The 14,619-nt window shown below is 54.7% G+C and overlaps 1 protein-coding gene across 1 annotated transcript in view; it reads right to left on the bottom strand.

Moving 5' to 3' along the window:
* The window catches only part of KIAA0930 (KIAA0930 ortholog), a 43,650-nt gene extending 34,451 nt beyond the window's left edge, over positions 1-9,199 (bottom strand). The window contains exon 1 of the mRNA XM_036931307.2: positions 8,924-9,199. Within this exon, the coding sequence (XP_036787202.2) occupies positions 8,924-9,137 (214 nt within the window). The 5' untranslated portion in view covers positions 9,138-9,199. The remainder of the gene's footprint in view (positions 1-8,923) is intronic.
* Positions 9,200-14,619: the final 5,420 nt, after the last annotated feature.

Genomic DNA, 14,619 nt, shown 5'->3' with positions numbered 1-14,619 from the left:
CCCGCATGCGTGTGGCATGGGAGGCTGGGGGAGGACAGAAGCAGGACGGGCCCATCCCAAACGCTTCAGTGCCATTTCCCGACTTAGGAAATGGTGGTAAGAATGGAACCCACTCTCGGGGTTTGGGGGTTTCAGTTAATTGATACCCGTGAAGACCGAACCACGCTGGTGCTGAGCAGGCGCCCAGGCTTTCTCTCTAGGGATCTCCTCATACCCTTTCATTTTGGTGCCCTGAACATGTTTACCTATTCAAAAAGTAACAAAAATATTTTAAATAACAGTACAGTGACTTGAAAAATGTTTATGACAGTAAGTTAAAAAAAAAAAGCAACAAAAAGCAGGCCACAAAGTTATACATAAATAAATACTTGAAAGAAAAAGAGGGCTTAAAAAAAAGCCTAAGAAAGACTGGAAGGAAGTGCACAATATGTTCACAGTGGTTTTGTTAAGGGTAGTGGAATTACAGTTTTTTGCCATTTTTCAAATATCTGTAGTGTATTTATAAATAAATTTATTCATTTAATAACACTAAGGGTTTACTGTGTGCCAAGCACTGTGCTAAACACCGACACCCCCAATCTTGCCATTCTATGAAGCAGGTTTTATTTACCAATGAGGACACTGGTTGCCCAAGGTTACAGCTGGATGGAGCTGGTACCTGAACCCGTTCATCCCCAGCCTGTTCACTCTGGAGCGAACATTCGCTAAGCACCACTCTCAGAGGAGGGGGCTCAGTGCTGAGTGTGGGATGGCGGGCAAAATCTAGCATGGCCCCCGACCCACCGGAGCTTCAGAGGGTGGCAGGATTTATCAACAACTACCAAGGACATGCAGGGCTGGGAGGGCCGGTGGGCTAGACACTGGCCTCATCTGTGGTGTCAGTGAGGCTTCCCTGAGGAGGGAGTTTCACCTAAGTGGTCAACCCTATGAGTTATGTGGGCAAAGTGGGGGAGCAGCATTCCAGGTCCCAAAGAGGGGGGACGCCTGGTGAGGCTAGAATAGGCCCCAGGAGCGAGGACGCTGAGTGAGAGCCAGAGCTGAAAGCACCCGTCCTCAAGAGGCCTCCTTGCTGGGTTGGGGGTTTTGTGCATCCTCAGAGGACTGGGAACCTGGGTGGTTTGGCAGGAGGGGCTGGAGATGGAGACTCTCTGCTATGGGAAGAATGGACAGGCGGAGGTGTGACCTACAGCCTGTACATGTCTGACACCCATCCCGTCTGCGGGCTGTCTGGGCCCAGGGCCTCCACAGGGTCACCTGGCTCGGCAGCAGTCTCTGCCCGGCCTGGCTCCTCCCAAAGCGGGGGTCACTGGGCCCTTTGGGGAGAGTCTGAGGCTGCCGTTGGCTGCTTCCCCGTGGGGCACCCAAGGCAGTGAATAGGCTTCTGTGGCCCTCAATAGGCCTTTCACCACCTCGGGCCTCTCAGAGCCCCTCCTTGGCTGAGGAGCCTCCCTGGGGACACAAAAGACAAAGACTCTGCTCAAGGAGGCCTGGGCTGCCTTATGAGACACTTGGATGAGAAGTACCAGTTGGACGGTCCGGTGAGCCACCCCAGGGCCTGGCCCGCCTTTGCTGCGGCCTGAGGTGTGCGGGGGGATTCCAGCGGAGCAAGGAGATGGTGTCCGCTTCCCTGCCTTCTTCAGAAAAAAGTCCAGGCTCCCTCGCCAGATGAGCTGGCCTCCCAGACAGCCCCCTGAAGTCTGGGGTGTGGTCCCCACCCCTCTCCCCTGGCCAAACACCCTGGGCATCCTCAGCCTGCCACCCCACTCAGTCAGCCGCACGCACCACAGGGCCTAGGGCCCATTCTGACCTGGGCTCATGTGAGCCAGCTCAGCTGTCACCTCCCAGGGGTCCGTCCCCCCACCCCACCTTTCCTAACCCATATGCCACCTGTACCCAAGAACCTTCCACCTCCGAGCACCCACCTGCTACTTCACCTCATCTGATATTCATAAATATCAAGTGAAGTCAAACTACTATGTTCATTTAACTGATGAGGAACTTGGGGCCCACAGTTTGAGTCACCTGTAAGCACACAGCAGAGCCAAACTAAAGCCCAGATCTGCCTTTCAAGCCTGCTCTTAGCTCTGTGCTCTGGGCCTGTCACACTGGTTCCTAACTACCTGAGTGTCCCTCCCCACAGGCAGGGTGACTTGCTACCCAGCACTGGACAGAGGCCACAACAGAGAGTCGGCAAATGCTGAACAAATAAATTTGTGGCTATGACAAACCCTCCAGAGAACACCAAACACCACAGCAGCTTTGAGACTCACCCCAAAGCTGCCATCAGCAAGAACTTTATTCATGACCACTTCTTACATATGCACAATGTCGACATCTTTAGAGTGCTTTTACACCCCTCAGATCACATCAGGGATCTAATAACCCATTTCATAGTTGAGGAAACTGAGGCCCTTAGCCTTGGTTACCTGGCAAAATCAAAACTGGACTGGAATCCAGGTGGGGTTCAGTCAGCTCCAACTCTGAGAGCCCGCTCTGCCAGGCACTGCGTGAGGCCCCCTGACCCCTGATCTCAAGGTCACTTTCATGGGGTGGGGTTCCTGCCAGAGTGGTCTGCAGCCAGCAGTTCCCAGAAGCGATCCCCTAGACTCTCCAAACCGCACACCCGCAAACCCCCCTGGCCCTGCGGCCGTCATCCCAGGTCACATGTGCCTCCCCACAGTGGTTCCCCGATGGCTTCAATCTGGCCTGAGCTCACAGAGCAGGCCAAATGGTAGCTCCGCCTTCGAACTCCCACCACCCATGAGCTCACCATCGCTGTGGCCTTATTCAAACTCCTGACTCACTGCTTTGCTCTGACACAGAGAAGGGCCTCCAAGAGGAGCAGCCATCCTCCTGAGTAATCTTTCAGGCTTCTGCAGACACCCACACAAGGTTCCCCATCCCAGACGAGAGCCGTGACCCTCCACCCAGCTTCCACCTGCCCCCTATCCTCCCCAACTGCCTGGGCTTGAGATCACACAGTCACCACCCTGGTCACTGAGTCAACATTCCACCTCCGCCCACTTCCACCCCAGAGCACTACATGGCACGAGGCACGACGCTGAAGCCTAGAAGCCCAGACCAGCACTGCAAGAGGTGCGCACAGCCCGTTGGCTCTAACTGCCGTATTGGTGCAGATACTCAGACTCAGAGGGTAGAACTCAAGGCCACGTGAGGGCGCCCATTCGCCCACTCCATGTCTCTCTCACTGAGGCAGGCTCAGAGCTGGGAATGAGGCACACAGCTGGACCAGCACCCCTGACTGAGCCCAGGGCACAGGGGACTACCTGACTTGCTCACTGTTGAGCCCCAGCACCCAGCTCCCCACAGGCCCTCTGAGTTCAGGCCAACGTTTATTAAGTGCTTCTGATGTGCCAAGGTGCAAAGCTGATGACACGCTGCATGAAACAAGGATCAAGGGCACCCTGGGCCCTGGGCAAACACCAGTGGACAACTGGCCCTTCACCTGCTCTACCATCAGTGTCATCTACGGCGCTCCCTCTGGAAACCCGACAAAACTAGACATGCCCCTGCCCACCCCCAGGGGGCCCCTTCTCTTACTGTTCCCCCGCAATGCAGCTTCCTCAGAGTGCCCATCTCCTCCTTGACTCCCACTTCCTCTAAGACCTCCTTGCCGGTGAAAACCAGGGGCAAGGTCTTCCCCATACACTAGACCTAGCGAAGCCACACAGAAAACAGACACCAAATGCCTCTCCTCAGAGAGAGGGGGGGGTGCCAGGGTGAGAAAGGAGGACGGGTCCAAAACCCACACTGACTGTGCTGGGACCCTGAACCAAGGCCCTAACTTTACTGCACCTCGTCTTCCTCTGCCAACAGGGATGACACACCTCATCAAAGGGCTGCTACAGAAGGGCACATACCTGACACACAATGATGGCTGGTGGTTGCTCGGAACCCAACCCTCCTTGGGACAGAACCGGCCTCGCTGGACCTCCAGGGAGGGCTTCCGGGCCCAGCACCTCTGGTGGAGGTGACTTCATGCCTGCGGCCCCAGCAGTGCAACAGGCAGAGCGGGCTTGGGTCGCTTCCCCAGGGTTTGCTTGCAGGGGGCAGGAGCAAGGACTCCCAGGGGCAGAGCAGGAGCTGAGGGGCCCCAAAGTGAAGGCAGCTCCCCTCCCCAGGTCAGGAGGAATCTGGAAGCCTAGACCCCCACCCTCCTGGAGTGGCACGGTCTCAGGATCACCCGAGGCACAACCACCAGAGACAATAGGACAGACCTGCCAACAGAGGTGGGGTGCTCTGGGGGTGTGAGACATGCAGCCCAAATGTGGAGCCACAGCTCTGGGTAGAATGACAGGGTTCTCAGCTCCACCTTTGGGAAAGGGGCAGGACGCATAATGGTTCCTGTTTCTGCTTCCTCCTGTTTCATTTCTGTTGGTCCTGGAGCAAAGCACACAAGGCCCTCTCTGAGGCTGGTGTGACAGGCCCTGCTCTGCACAAGGGGCTAGGCTGTAAACAGTAGAGTGTGGACTGGGGGACATGTATCCCAGAGCCACAGGTTGCGAGCAGTGGTCCCAGTTCACCTTTCTCTCCCGTTTCACCTGAGAGGACACTGAGAGCTGGAGTGGGAATGTGGCCTACGGCCACTCCCACAGGCTCCCTGGATTTGACCCAGGGCTTTGGCACCTATTACGGGCCGCCTCCATGACACTTTCTGATGCTCTAGGTCTGGAGGCCGACCTCTGCCCCAGATGGAGGCAGAGCAATAATCAGTCCTACTCCACCAACAGAATGGAGGCCCAAAGAGCTGCAGTGATTTCTCCAAAGCAGTACAGCATTCAGTGAAAAACAAATTATGAACCCTCTCTGCTCTCTTCCCCACTCTGTCTCTGCCTAGGCCCAGCCCTCCGTGAGGTATGCACCACTCAAGGGCGACTTCCCCAAGAAATGACCACCCTTTCCATATAACAGACACTTATCTATTGATCAACCACCCACACTACCACCACGCCTCTTCCCTGGGCCACTCTCATGCAACAGCCCACCCTGAGCTGGCACAGGGGATGCAGAGCCACTGCCCAGAGCCCTGAAGGGGAGCCCGGGAGGTGAGGGAGAGGAAGTCACACACAGAGGAAGCGAGGCCATGTCAGAGGAGCGGTGGTGGCTCAGTGAAGGAAGCAAGCATAAATAAGGATAGCAAACTCAATAGGGAGACTGACTTGTCTGAGGCCACGTGTTTGCACCAGAGGGTGCCGACACAGCTATTACCCTCTCACCTTGCAGAGACATCCCTGCAGCTGTCTCTTCATGATGTGAGGTCCAAAGTGCTCAGGTTTCTCTAGGCTACTCTAGGTTTCCTCCCAGGCTACTCTAGCCCCAGAAACAGAGGCCGGAACCCACAGGCCTTAAAAATAGGCCCAGGAACCGAAAGAGGCACTGCTACCACTCCAACGGTCACACTGCTTCCCGGCAGCACTGGCCAGATCCAGCCTGCCTGCTGTAGGTGGGGCTGGAGGGCCTGGGGCCCCAGGGAACTCAGGAAAACTGTGCCCCATGACTGCAAAGCAGTCGGAACTCCAGACAGTGATACAACCCCTATTCCATGTGCAGGCGCCAGGCCAGGTACTTTGTATTGTTCATAATAAATACAGCAACAGTAGGGGTTGGGTCTGACTCTGGGCCAGGGCTGGTGCTGCACCCAGACCTGTGCATCTCATTTACCCCTCACAATGCCAGGGAGCTTGTGCCTGTTGCTTCTCATACAATTCCCATAGCCTCACAGATCTGTCATCTCCGCTTTACAAATGAGGACACCAAGGCCCAAAGGGTGGCACTCTCAGGCCCCACAATCTTCCCTTCCAGCCACACCTCCTACTAAAATCTCCCACCCCAGTAGGAAGTGTCAGGCTATATCCACCTCTGGGCCAGATGTCTGCATCACCCGATATCTGGCACTGGACCACCTGGTTCTTCCCAGCTCAGAGATTCTGGAACCCCACAGAAGCTACTGCAGCCAGCCAGCGTGGTTCATCTGTTACCTGGAATCACAAGCAGATTCCTACAGATAAAACACTAAAATCCTGCTCAGGGCGACCATAGCCCTGGCTGCTTCCAGCAGGGTTTCTTTACCTGTGCATCTGGCTTCTCTCCCCAGCTCAACCGTGCTGATCAGGGCCGATCTCCCCCTGCCTGACTCAGAGCAAATGCTCAGAAAATATTTCTACTGTAGAGACCACAGTAGACAGACTCTGAAACAACAACTTGTCCAGGGCCAAGTGTCTCCACCAGGGGCTCCCTCAACACCTTCAACACAACCTCAGAGGACAAACAACAGTTCTGAATAACCCAAGCTTTAACTAAACAACAAAAATCTGGGAAGGGTAAATTAATTCTTAAGTGTTAACAGGTTGTCACAGCTGTAAAGTAGGGATGTTGAAGTTCTTTGGGCTGGCATCCTGGGTTCATGTCTGGATGCTCGGGCCAACCGCGGGGTCCTTACTCTACTTTGGACGTTAAGTCACCATTGAGCTTGCCTTTCTCTGAACATCCTAAGTATTATCTGAAAAACGAAGAGATGGGCAACGAGAGCCCTTCGAGGAAGCTAAGATTCCACTTTGCTCGGCCATCCACGCCCTTCATTTCCTAGGACACAAACTAAATTCTCTAATTCATTTGCTTAGTGTTCGGACACCTGCACTGTATGTGCCCCATGCTGGGCACCGAGGAGACTCAGACTTAGCCATGTCCTTGAGGGCCTCACTTGCTAACTGGGAGACAGACACACAGACCACACTACAAAGCCACAAATCACCCTGCTCCTCCAGCACACACATACCCAGTACAAAGAGGGCACAGGCAGTGGGACAGGGAACAGAGGAAGGTTCCCAGGGGGGCAACATGGAAGCTGATGCTTGAATGGAGACCTGCAGGACAAGTGAGAAGGGGGTAGTTTTCCAGGCAGAGAAAACAGGTGGCATCAAAGCACAGACTATCAGAGCACTTCAGGGCCTGAGTTCAGGGAGGCTCAGGGGCAGGGGAGACAGGGAGACCTTGTGTGTAAGGGAGGATGGGAGGCAGGAGAGGAGATGCGGTAAAAATGAGACCACCAGGCTCTGCTCTCTCAGCCTAGTACACGGCAGCCCTCCTCCCCAGATGCAGCACAGCAGGCACAAGAAGGCCTGGCTGGGGACATTTGGCAGGGGAGGGGGAGGTGGGGCAGGGGAAGGAGTCAGACTGACCAAGGGTCAGTCCCAGCTGTGCCACTTCTTTGCTGGTTGTCTGGGCAAGCGTCTTGCCTCTGTGAACCTCGGGCTCCTCACAGGTGAAATGGAATGACAGTCCTCTCTGACAAAGTCAGTATCAAGTTGACAGCACGCATAAAGCACCTGGCACATAGTAAGTGCTCTGTAAATGCCAGGTGCTGGAACAAATCACTGCTGTTCTTAGGGATGGGCCTGCAGCTCCTTGGGGCAGACTGGGAGAGAAGACGCTCAGAGGCAGAAGACAGTAGCAACATGCTGACAGGGGCGCGGGGAGGGCTCCCTGGATCTGCTGAGCAAACAGAGCTGAGGGGCCTAGAGGAGATGGTCCCTCAGACCCCTCACATTTCAGACATCCTGTGCTAGGTGGCAGGTGGCTTGTCAGGCTGGCAGGCAGCCTGGTACACAGTAGGTGCTCAGTCAATGTTTGCTGAATTAGTGAGTATCCTCAATTTCTGTTCATAACTAAGTTGTGGAACCTTTTCAGAAAAGTCCTCGTCCATCCCCACTCACTCTGTGGGCACTCCCACCCCTGCCCAAGAGGAAACTTCATTCCCAGCAGAGCAAGGCTGGAACCTCCTCACTGAGGGGAAGTGTCTTATGTTAAGCTTGCCTCCTACAAAAAGGAGGATTCCAATTTATTGCCTCTCCTCCCCCGGCTCCAGGGCGTGGCCTGCTGAGGGGCCTAAATCCCTGGGGCAGCCACATCCCTGCTGCTGTGGGGATAGGATGGATATGGCTCTCTGGACTCGGTTTCCCCAGGGATGAAGGAGGCTGGTAGACTCTTCAAGCCTGACATTCCCTTCTCCACAATGCTGTCGCCCCCTCCGAAATCCCCAGCCCAGAGTGGGCATGAGGGTAGGGTGGGGTGGGGGGTGGCTGACAACTATATGAAGTCATTCCTACATGAAGAAGGGAGGGGTCCTCTCTGGAGAATATGACAAACCAGACGTGGCAGGGGAGGAGCCCCTCCCGCCTCAGTCCAGGCGCCACCCGTCAGTGCATTACCTCACACCCAGCCAGGCCGGGAGACCCCACCCACACCTGCAGTCCTAGGCTCTTTCCAACGATAAAAAGCACCCCACTCCACCCCACCCCACCAGGTCTGACTTAGGGTCGCACAGGGCACGATCACGCCCAGAGCAGGCTGCTCTCTCTGTCAGGCGGGAGGGTGGGTTCCGGGGGCCGCAGCCCAACAGGTCGCCAGTTAGAGCTGATGGAGGAGAGGAACCGGGCGGGTGGAGGGGTGCGGAAGACAAAGGCATCATTTCAGGCAGCCCGAGACACGGCCCTGGATGGCAAGCTGGGGGCGGGGGCGCACTGGCGGGGAAGGGGGCCTGGCCCTGCCATGATGGGCTAAGGGTCTCCCCGAATACAGCTCCCACACTCTCGGCGGCACTGAGGCCCCAGGGAGGTTTTCCTGAACAAGAGAGGTCCGGGTGGGTCATGGAGAGAGAAGGGGGACGGACGGACACCGGATGGGCGGAGTGAGACACCGAGCGACCCAGGAAACAGGGATACTGGGACACGCGCGTGCGAGGCCACTCAGGACCAAAATCGGAGATGGAGGCAGAGGGACACAGGAAAAGCCCAGACGCGGAGTCCTGGGGGCCCATGTAGAACACGACACGCAGGGGGCCCCCGAGACACACACAGGCACAGACACTGGGAGGCGCGCGCAGGACCCCGGAGGCCCCACTCACCGAGGCCGCAGACCTCGCGACGCAGGCTGAGGAGGCTGCGCTCCTCCGCTATGGCGCGCAGCATTTGCTGCAGCGAGCGCTCCTCGGCCTCGGCGCCGCCCGCAGGCTCCGGGGAGGCGGCGGCGGCGGAGGGGAGGGCGGGCGGCCCGGCCCGGAGCCCCGCGGGCGCGGGCGCAGAGGCGCAGGCCCGGCCCGGCGGCCGCGCGGAGGCCATGCCGGGCCCCGGCTCATCGCCCGCGCCGCGCCCGCGGGGGCCCCTGGCGCGCCCCGCCGCCCTCGCCTCCGCCCCCGCGCCGGCGCCGCCCGCAGCGAGCACCACTGAAGCCACAGTCCGCCTGTGCGCGCGTCGCCGCCGCCGCCACCCGCCGCGCCTGGTGAGGCGAGCGCACCTCTGCGCCGCCGCCCGCGCGCCTCGCACGCCCCGCCCACGCCCACCGGGCTCCACCCCCTGTCCCGGCCTATCGGGCCCCGCCCCGGCCCCGGCCCATCAAGCCCTGCCCACGCCCATCGGGCTCCGCCCCTGCCCTGGCCTATTAGGCCCCGTCCACGGCCACGCCCATAGGCCTCCGACCTCCGCCCCGCCCCGGCCTACCGGACCGCCGCAGCCCGAACCTTCCGACTCACCAGGCCGCCCTGACCCGTCCGTTCTCCAGGCCCCGGCCCCAGCCACCGCCCACTACCCACCAGGCCCCGCCCCCGACCTACCAGGCTCCCGGCTTCCGCCGCCAGGTCCACGCGGCCCGGTCTGGCCCCGCCCACTCTCCGTGGCTGGCCTCCGCCCACCATTCTCTTCCTCCAACTGCCCTCGGGATCCTGCCTCGGCCTCCCGCGCAGTCTTGTTACTCTCCGTGGCACCTGCGCCCCCGAACCACCTCCACCAGGCCCAAACCCCACCTCGGCCCTCCCCGAGACCGCCCCGGGCCCCCACCGGTGAACAACATCCAGCAGTATCGTGTCTCTGGGCCTCTCCCACGGCACCTTCGGCCCATTATCCCCTTCCGCGCAGCTGCCCCGCGCGAGATTGACTGTCAACCGGCCGTCTGGGTTGCCGCCCTCCTCTTCTCCATCAAGTTGCCAAGGCTGGTTTCCCCTGAAACTTACCCCGCAAAACCCAGGAAGAGGTCACCCCGCCCCCCCCACCCCCGGTAAAGAGGTCTCATGGTGGGCATGATAGCAAAGCCCTTCCCGCCCCCCACTGACTCCGGCGCCGGGCACAGTGCAGGGTGTTGCGAAAGGCTCTTGACCTCAGTTTCCCTAGCAGTGCAGTGGGGACCTCCCCAGCTGTTGACTAGGTGTGTATGAGCTCAGCTGGGCAGGGGAAGCAGCTCAGAGGCTCTCTCACCTCCGTCCTCCCTGGTGGCCCACCTCCAGGACAGTGCTGGGAGTCCCACCCAGCTAAACCTCCAACCCATGCCCCCACTTCTCAGACCCACGGAGGAGGGTCCTGCCTTCAGGCCCCACCCCCTCCCTCTGTCTGAAGGGCTCTTCTCCACCCCCACCCCACCCGCCTCGTGAAACCTGCTTCCTCATTTCCTTTGGGTCCCAGTCTCACCTCCTCACAAAGAACCTTCCCTGACTGCTTTACCTGAACACCACAGTCTCTCCCTCTCCCATCCCTCACCCTGCTTTTTTAGTTTTTTTCATAGCATAGCACTGACCTCCTCTGACATCACACTGTAGAGCTGCGTGTTCTGTTTATCGTCTGACTCCCCCACTGAGGAAGGGGCTGTTTTCTGCATGGCTGTATTCTGGGTTCCTAGAATATTGACTGGCAGGTAGCAGATGCCCAGTAAATAATGTGGTATGAATGAATGAGAGGCGTGATAGCAAAGCAGAGAAGTCCTGGAAGAGGCAGTAGGGAGGCCTGTCAGGTGGGGCATGGGAACAGCCCTGGAGGGGGAAACAGGTGGTCTGGGTCCTGCTACAGGCTTCACCCATAGTTTTGTGCCACTAGGCCCTTAGGGTAGGGCCTGTGTCTGACCCCTTGGCATCCCCAGCACGGGCAGAGCTGTATCCAAGTGTGCAGTGAGGGAGTTAATGAAGAAATGGTGGGCCAGAGGTTTCTCTCTCCTCTTGCCTGCATCTGTGTCCCCATTGGTAAAATGAGGACACTGGCTTGAGAGTCGTGGCCTCCAGTTCCAAGTCTGGACCACTGGGATTCTGGCCGCTGGAATTACTGAGCAAGGACTCAGAGCTTGGCAAGGCCAATAGTCACTTCCCACTACATTTCCCCAAATTCCATCACATCCCCTGCCTGCTCCCTTTGTTCATGAAATTCTTGCCTGGAATCCTTTCTTCTCCACTATTGTGCTTACTTGGAAGGCCGACTTTCCCCAGGAAGCCTCCCTGTTAGGCTTGGCCAATGCATTTGTGTTCTTACCTGCTTTACCAACTTGCTTCCTGCCCTGCCAAGGTTACCTCCGTAGATTCTGTGCCATAGGACCAGCATCAAATCAACTCCATCCCATTTTCCCTGGCATTGGGCCCTGGACAGGTGCCAGAAAATACATCACTTGGACTCTCTCCTCTTTTATCTTAATACTCCAGGTATTGTCCACATGGGGAGATTTTTAATGTCAACAAATGTCAAGTTATCCTTTGGACTTGAAGTGGGCATGAGCAGGGCTTCTGGGGGCCACACGGCATATTCTGTTTCTTGATCTGGGTGCTGATTACATGGGTGTGGTCAGTTCATAAAAACCAAGCTATAACTTTGTGAGTTAGGCACTTTATGTAAATATTCACAACATTACATAGAATTAAAAATAAAAAGATCTAAAATCCTTGAAAAAATTCTGCTTTAGCCATATTTCCCATGACAGTGAACATTCTTTTCTGCAAAGAAGTGACATGTACTTTTAGAGAGACCACTGAGAAAAAAAAGAGTATGTAGGCAGAATGATAGCCATCAAAGATGTCCAACCTGACCCTGGGAATCTGTGAATATATGTTACCTTACATGGCAAAATGGACTTTGCAGGTGCGATGAAGGGTATGGACTTTGAGATGGAGGATCATCCTGGATCATACATGTGGGACCCACCTATTCACATACATTATAAAAATGGAACTTTCTTAGCCCCAGTCAGAAAGGTCTGTGAAGACAGAATAATTAGATAAATGCAATGTTACTGGCTTTTAAGATGGAGGAAGGGACCACAAGTCAAGGGATGCAGACAGCTTCTAGAAGCTGAAGAAGTCAATGAAACAGATTCTCCCCTCAGCCTTCAGGTAGGAACAGCCCTGCCTTGGCCCAGTGAGACCCCAGTCCTACTTCAAACCTGTACAACTGTAAGATAGTAAAGTTGTGTTGTTTAAAGGCACTTCATGATGGCAGCAATAGAAAACCAATACAAGAAGCAACCCTGAGATGAGGAGAGTCACATAAGCTCTCAACTCATGCACTTCCTCCTGGAGGTTTATTTTGCAAACAATAAAACAAAGTTCAGCAAAAAAAAAAAAAAAATCAACCACAGCCCATTTGCTTTAATAGGTCAGTTGCTTCATTTTCTTGCTGTTCTAAATGCCTCCCTTGTGTAAGAGGTTGTGACAGTGGTGCTGATGGTTCACATTTTTATCTCTAGATGTTTGGAGGTGATTTTATTCAGAGCCAGTTGGTGTTAAGAAAAACTGCACCCAGAAAACTCTTCTCCCCTTGTGTAAGTGGCTGAAAGGCCAGGGACTTGCCAGAGAAGCTGCCAGTTCAGCTGCAGGCCCTGGCTGCCAACCATCACTGTTCCAAGCCTCAGTTTACTGTCGTATAATGGTGTGCAGGACTGCATGATCGCTGAGATCCTCCCGGCCTAAATATCCTGCAAACCTGTAGTTGGACTCCAATTGCTCTTCTTTCCTTTTTGGTCCCCAAAAGGAAAAGACAGTTCCGCAGGGTGGGTCATATGTAAACAGCCCCACCTTGGGTCGTTAAGCATAGGTTACCAAAGGCCACATTCAGAGGCTCTACCACCTACCCGCATAGTCTGTACTTTTCACAGTCATGTGAGTGTGTTAGCAGCTTCCCAGCCTGACTACTTCCTGCTTGTGACTCATGGTTCTCGTTTGCCCAGAATCCCTGTTCCTCAGACTTTTTTTTTCATCTTGAAAATTAAATACAACTCCCCACTCCCCAGATCTAGATTCTAAGAGTTCCTTCAACGCTGGGTTTTTCTCACCCTCTCCCAAGGTGGGGGGACTACCTAAGAAGGCCCCACCACCTCCCCTGCCCAGCCTTCAGCCCCTTCCCTCCATCCACCTTCCGCACACACAGTGTTTTCTCACTCTCAGATGTTGTCAGAAATTCCACCCTTAGGATTCCACCTTTTTTTAAAAATAGATCCCTGCTGAGGAAGGCAGAGAGGAGTATGTCTTGGAGAATGTTGTTAAAGAATGCTAAGGAAAAATTCTTGATGGTTTTTGTCTGCCTTCCTGGGTCTTAGGGAGATAAGACATGGTAAGAGGGACTTTTTAGCCATTGCTGTTGTCCAAGGGATATCTCCAGAGTAATCATAAATGTACAGTATCTTCTATATGTGTCCCAGGTAATAGTATTATTGTCTATTTATAAATATGGAATAATATATGAATATTGATTAAGAGTATATAGTTTTAATCTACAGCTTCATTTCTAATCTTAGTTCTGACACTACAGTGATGTGAATTTGGGTGAATTCCTTAACTCTCAGCTGCCTTAAATCTTTAACTATTAGCTCTCCCCAATTTCTATTTTAATTATTAAATAAAATGACATTTGTAAAAGTTAAAAAAAAAAATAGATGCCTGCTAAAATTCCCCTGGAGTGGGTAACCTCCAAATTAGTATTAGGCACGGATGCCTTGTTGAGAAGAAAAGATTCAGAGATTTTGAAAGAGAAAGCACCCAAAGAGATGGAGAGTTGAGAGATCCACACTAACATTTGTTAAGAAACTGCTTTATGTCAGCAGCCTCACGAATGTGGACAGCGATAATCCTGAGCTCTGGAAGGCATCTAGTATTGTGTTCATGTGTTAGGTAAGACAACAAGACCCAGAGAGGCTGGGTAACGCGCAAATGCAAGTTGGACCTGGAGCTGGGATTCGCACCCTCCTGTAACCAGGAAGAAAGAGACAGCAGCACATACACCATCTGGCATTAACTCACCCCATTTCTGGTCTCAGGAGAAAAGCCCCATTGGAGAATGGATAAGGGTGATAAGTTTTGAAGGGAGATGCCTGCTCCGAGTCATTGGCTCTTCTGCCTGCTATGCTAAATGTGAGCAGGAGCGAAACAGAGAAATTTGATGATCAGGAGGGACACCTGAGACCAGCACAGTGGGAACTTGGGTAAGTCCCTTCTGCTCCAGAGCCCTGGGCCTCCCATCTGTCAATGATGAGGCTGGACTGGATGTCCCTGTGGGCCTTTCCAACTCCAGTATTATGGAGGACAGGTCGGTGAGCCAGGACAGAGGGCCAGATAGCCTGCCGTCCATTTCCAGGTTCTCTCAGGCTCCTGCCCTCAGAGTTCCTGCCTAGAAGCCATTTCCCTTGTCCGTGAACACACAGCCTCGGCCCTGGGGTGATAGAAGTCGTATTAACAACCAATGCTGTGTACTATAGCAAGATGCAGAAATAAACAGGCAGAATTAAAATTGGTAGGTGCTTCATTAAATACCTACATATGTTTATTTTTCATTTGGCATTTTATAACATTTTCTCTACATTTGA

The sequence above is a fragment of the Manis pentadactyla genome, chromosome 10 (assembly GCF_030020395.1).
Source record: "Manis pentadactyla isolate mManPen7 chromosome 10, mManPen7.hap1, whole genome shotgun sequence".
NCBI classification, from domain to species: Eukaryota; Metazoa; Chordata; class Mammalia; order Pholidota; family Manidae; genus Manis; species Manis pentadactyla.
This window is presented reverse-complemented; position numbering and strand designations above follow the sequence as displayed.